This window comes from Bombina bombina, chromosome 4 (genome assembly GCF_027579735.1).
Source record: "Bombina bombina isolate aBomBom1 chromosome 4, aBomBom1.pri, whole genome shotgun sequence".
Taxonomy (NCBI): domain Eukaryota; kingdom Metazoa; phylum Chordata; class Amphibia; order Anura; family Bombinatoridae; genus Bombina; species Bombina bombina.
In genome coordinates, this window is record NC_069502.1 from 873175860 (window position 1) to 873181859 (window position 6000).

Here is a 6000-nt window from a genome sequence, read left to right on the forward strand (position 1 = left end):
TATTTCCCACCTTCTTCAAAAATCTCCACCCCCCATGTCTCTATAACTGTTGACAACTCCATCATTACCCCAACCTCAGATGCCCGATGTCTTGGGGTCAGGGGTCACACTTGACTCAGATCTTTCTTTCACTCCTCACATTCAGCCCTTGGGTAAAGCCTGCCGCTTCCACAATAAAAAAATAAAAAAATAAAAAATCGCTAAAAATTAGACATTTCCTTACACAACACAACAAAAATTTTAATCCACTCTCATCCTTTCCTGCCTCGACTACTGCAACTCTATCCTCTCTGGTCTCCCTAGCTCCTTTACAATTCATAATGAATGCCTCTGCCAGGCTCATCTTCCTTGCACGTCGCTCTTCATCTGCCGCACCTCTCTGCCAATCCCTTCACTGGCTTCCTCTTGCCTCAAGGAATAAACACAAAATTCTCACTCTGACACACAAAGCCCTCAATTGCATTGCTCCCCCTTACATCTCAGACTTTGTCTCCAGATACTCTGCCTCCCGTCCCCTTCGCTCCGCTCACGATCTCCTACTCTCCTCCTCTCGTTATCTCCTCACATTCCCGTCTACAAGATTTCTCAAGACTGGTTCCCATCCTATGGAACTCTCTGCCTCGCTCCACAAAAATCTCCCCTAGTTTTAAAAGCTTCAAGTGCTCCCAGAAGACTCTACTATTCAGGGACGCTTACAACCTACACTAACCTTCCTATCTCCACTGCTATCCCCTAAAACTCCATAGCATGTAAGCCTATGAGCCCAGCTGTTTGTAGTTCACCTTCATAAGAGCCGATTACAACAGAGCAACTCTCGGCAGGACCCTTCACCCATTTGATCCCTGTAATCGTTTTTTTATATAACACCCATGTTCATAGCGCTGCGGAACCTGTTGGTGCTCTACAAATACCTGATAATAAAAGAGGCCCATTGAGAAATCCTTTTGATTGGTAAATGTGTGTTATTAAAACAGTGTGTATTATGCCAATAGCCCTTCCTCTCTGATGAAGCTCCCTGCATGTAACAGTCTATACTAGTGTGCTGTGAGGTTTTACATAACTGATATAACAAAGGCTGCTGAGCAAACCTAAAGGGAAAGCTTGCTGCCTGTTTTCCTTTTGTATCTCTGTACACCTATTGTAGTTTGGGATATACACAATACAGGGCTTAGCAAGTGATCCTAACAGAGATGTCCGTGTGCAGTAAACCCAGGAGGCTGAAAAGTTAGTAACACTATTAGGATATTGGTAAAGTCAAGTGGCATTAAAGGAGTAGGAAAGCCAGGCCCAGACCTACACAGAAGTGGTGTGCTGTGCTCACCAGAAAGGATTAACCAGTAAGCAGTGTACTAGTGAGAGGAAGTACTGGCTACACTCCAACACAATATGACAGGAAACAGAGGGATAGAGAAGAACACCTTCAGCTCCACACATACTTCTGCCCCCAGCTACGCACTGAAGTGCTGCACCATATTGTATATAATAAGTTTATGTAACCAGCGGTAACAGAATATTAGATGCCTCAGTGCTACACACAATGACATTGTCTGTAGACGCACACAGCTAGGGGAAAAACATTGCAATGCTTCTTATGTTATTACGTTTACCTTTTTCATAATAGAATACCTAGATATGATAAGGAGCACAATATGTATAATGTTATTACAAGCACTGCAGTCATATATAAAGTACGCTCCTGAGACAACCGCAGTATGCACTCATGACAAGCACTACTACCATATATAGAGCAAGCTCTTGTGCCTACCTCAGTATGCTTTCATGACAAGTACTGCTACTAGACACAGTGCACACTCCTGTGCCTACCTCAGTATGCTCTCATGACAAGCATTACTGCTATATATAGTGCACGCTTAGACCAAGAGAAAAAGAGGTAAAAGTAATAACAGAAATTATTATTTTTTTTAGTTTAATTGCATGCTCTGTCTGAATTATGACATACACACAACAAATATTATTCAGTTTGATTTTCCTTTTTGTCATGAGCAGATTATTTCATCAGGTAAATTTGATTAAAGGGACATAAACTGCTGGGTACAACTACAGTTTCAGGGTCACTACTCACTGTGTCATTATTTGTCCTCCTATGTCTGATGCTCTCTTCAGAGCTATTTACCAATTTTAACCCTTTACATAGAGTAACAATACATGAGCTACAAGATGGCAGCTTCCTGTATGAAGACGCAGAGCTTTACCAAATAGCACCTGCAAAGGGCTAAAATAATAGTAGTTGTGTCAGAAATGTAATGACCCTTTAACACTATATGGTAAGGATAATTTACGTGCTGATATGAGATGAATCTGTAATAAGCTAAATCTATGACAGAATTAAACCGCAGTGGGATCATAACAGTAAGGTTGGAAACATCAGTAGAACATAAGATGTAAATGTGTTACCCCTGATATAGTGCTCCCTGTATGTGACCAACAACACCACATACACATTATAGTAACTACACAGCTCTGTACCTATAAACCGTATTAAACCCCTGATTTAGTGCTCCCTGTATGTGACCAACACCACATACACATTATAGTAACTACACAGCTCTGTGCCTATAAACCTCATTAAACCCCTGATTTAGTGCTCCCTGTATGTAACCAACAACACCACATACACATTATAGTAACTACACAGCTCTGTGCCTATAAACCTTATTAAACCCCTGATTTAGTGCTCCCTGTATGTGACCAACAACACCACATACACATTATAGTAACTACACAGCTCTGTGCCTATAAACCTCATTAAACCCCTGATTTAGTGCTCCCTGTATGTAACCAACAACACCACATACACATTATAGTAACTACACAGCTCTGTGCCTATAAACCTCATTAAACCCCTGATTTAGTGCTCCCTGTATGTAACCAACAACACCACATACACATTATAGTAACTACACAGCTCTGTGCCTATAAACCTTATTAAAACCACTGATTTAGTACTCCCTGTATGTGACCAACAACACCACATACACATTATAGTAACTACACAGTTCTGTGCCTATAAACCTTATTAAACCCCTGATTTAGTGCTCCCTGTATGTGACCAACAACACCACATACACATTATAGTAACTACACAGCTCTGTGCCTATAAACCTTACAAAACCTTACTGTGCAATGAAAAGTGCATAAAAATAACACAAAAATGTTCTTAGACATTTTGAATAGATGAAATCAGCAACATGTGCAATTGCGGACTGCCAGGTACTTTGTGCACAGAGCTTACCTACCAACCAGCATTCCTTTAAGCACACAGATTGACTATGCAACAAGGCTAAAGCAGGTTTTTAAATGCTGCTTTGCAGAAACGTATGTACAGCACCAGCACACTACCGGTTATTAAATCTCTTTAAAGCAATCATGGTTTGTTTGTGTAAACATCCTTGTTTCTGGTTTGGTAGTGTAAATATAATCCCATTCTGATGACAAAACCAGGTGACATGCACGTGACATCCTTCTTACCTCTGTGTGCATCAGGAAGCTCTGAGGTTTGGTTCTTGTCAGACATTGTCTTGTTCAGCAACTGAATCTGTCAGATATTCTTATAAATGTTCCTCCTTTACTGGCAAAGGTAGTGATGTGTATTGTACGTGATCTTCACAGTAACAGCAGCCTGAACACAGAGAGAGAGAGGGTCTAATGTACAGTTCATTGCCACAGGGGAAAATTTTAGTTCACAGACAAAAATGTGAATAAGAAGCATCCAACACCCACATCTGAGCATCATCAACAGATCTGGATTCAAGTGTCCCTCTCCTAAAACCATCAATCAGTTTTATATAAAATATAAATAAACTGCTCTAATTATATTTTGTCACTAATTACAAATCTTTAACCCTTTAATGTCTAAACAATTTGATACCTTGTGCTGAAGCAGTTTCCAACCATTTGCACGTAGAAATTAGTTGCATTGATATCAGAGGTGGTGGACCATGTTGAAAGCATAAGCCCAAATTGGTGAGAAATCCTCTAAAACAAAAATTCATTTGTGTATCCATGTACAGTTTTACACTATACTCAAGTGGGTTATAACGTAAATATCCCACCCCAAAGTTATTTATTTTTGCACACGGCCGCTGCAGGGGGTGTAGTAGACATTAGTGGCCATGTAGAGAATGTAATATTACAATTTTATTTTAAGTTATATGTAGTAATAATAATACATTTTTATACACATTGTCAATGTCTGCTGCATCCCCTTTATCTGTCTCACCCACACACCTCCTTCTTAGAACTTAACCCTATAGAGAGATTTGCTCTGTCTCACCAATATACCTCCTCTGCACCATATATACACTTAACCCTATAGAAATTCCTTCTGTCTCACCCATATGCCTCTCCCCAGCACCATATACACACTTAACCCTATAGAGGTTCCTTCTGTCTCACCCATATGCCTCTCCCCAGCACCATATATACACTTAACCCTATAGATTCCTTCTGTCTCACCCATATGCCTCTCCCCAGCACCATATATACACTTAACCCTATAGAGATTCATTCCGTCTCACCCATATGCCTCCTCCCCAGCACCATATATACACTTAACCCTATAGAGGTTCCTTAAGTTTCACATATATGCCTCTCCCCAGCACCATATACACACTTAACCCTATAGAGATTCATTTTGTCTCACCCATATGCCTATCCCCTGCACCATATATACACTTAGCCCTATAGAGATTCCTTCTGTCTCATCCATACACCTCTCCCCAGCACCATATATACACTTAACCCTACAGAGGTTCCTTCTGTTTCACCCATATGCCTCTCCCCAGCACCAAATATACACTTAAAGGGACAGTCAACACAATTTTTTTATTGTTTTAAAAGTTAGATAATCCCTTTATTACCCATTCCCCAGTTTTGCACAGAAAACACCATTATATTAATACACTTTTTAACTCTGTGATTACCTTGTTTCTAAGCATCTTCTGACGGCCCGCTGATCACATGACTATCACATGACTTGCATTTAAGCCAATTAGTGCTCCGTTGTTAAAATACACAGCATCAGCACAATGTTATCTATATGGCTCACATGAACTAGCTTCCCCTGATGTGAAAAGCAAATACAAAAGCATGTGATCATGTGGCTGTCTTTAGGGACTTAGACAGAAATTTAGAGGTTTAAAGGTTATAAATATATTAATATAACCATGTTGGTTGTGCAAAGCTGGGGAATGGGTAGTAATGGCATTATCTATCTTTTTAAACAATAACAATTTTTGTGTTTACTGTCCGTTTAACAATATAAAGATTAATTTTGTCTTACCCACGACTCCTCCCAAGAACCCTATATACAGACACTTAAACCTATAGAGAGGTTTTCTCTGTCCCACATACACACAAGGCAATACCCAGTACAGTACATACAGATTCATAATACTAAAGAGATCCCTCACACACAGTCCCCTTCTACAGCACCTTAGTAAAGATATGCAACACTATAGATAGGTTTCTTATGTTTTAAACAGAAGTTCGATCTGGATCACACACACAACCCATCCCTGTACCTTATATACAGATATATAATATTATAGAGAGGCTCCCTTTGCCTGAGACACAAACACCAACCCCTTCCCAGTAATTTGCATACAGATATATAATATTGCAGACATTTCCTCCACTTGACCGACACACAACAACCTTCCACTACCTTATATTGAGGTATAGATAAACATTAGAAAGGTTCCCTCTGCCTCACACACACACAGACCCTACTCAGAAGCTTATATACAGATATATATTATTATAATGGAGGTTCCCTCAGCCCCACCCCAGTACCTTATAATTAGATTATAAATATTTATTATAAAGAGGTTCCCTATGCCTCACACATACAGCCCTCTCCCCAGTACCTTATATACAGATGTATAATATTATAAGAGGTTCCCTCTGTCTCAAACACACATGCAGCCCTTTCTCCAGTACCTTATATACAGATATTTAATTGTATCAAAAAGTTCCCCC

At 39.8% G+C, this 6000-nt stretch overlaps 1 protein-coding gene across 1 annotated transcript in view; it reads right to left on the reverse strand.

Annotated features, from left to right (window-relative positions):
- LOC128657380 (gastrula zinc finger protein XlCGF26.1-like) overlaps nt 1–4080 on the reverse strand; it is a 99080-nt gene extending 95000 nt beyond the window's left edge. Inside the window, exon 1 of the mRNA XM_053711710.1 lies at nt 3490–4080. Coding sequence (XP_053567685.1) covers nt 3490–3535 — 46 coding nt within the window. The 5' untranslated portion in view covers nt 3536–4080. The remainder of the gene's footprint in view (nt 1–3489) is intronic.
- Between the last annotated feature and the right edge of the window lie 1920 nt (nt 4081–6000).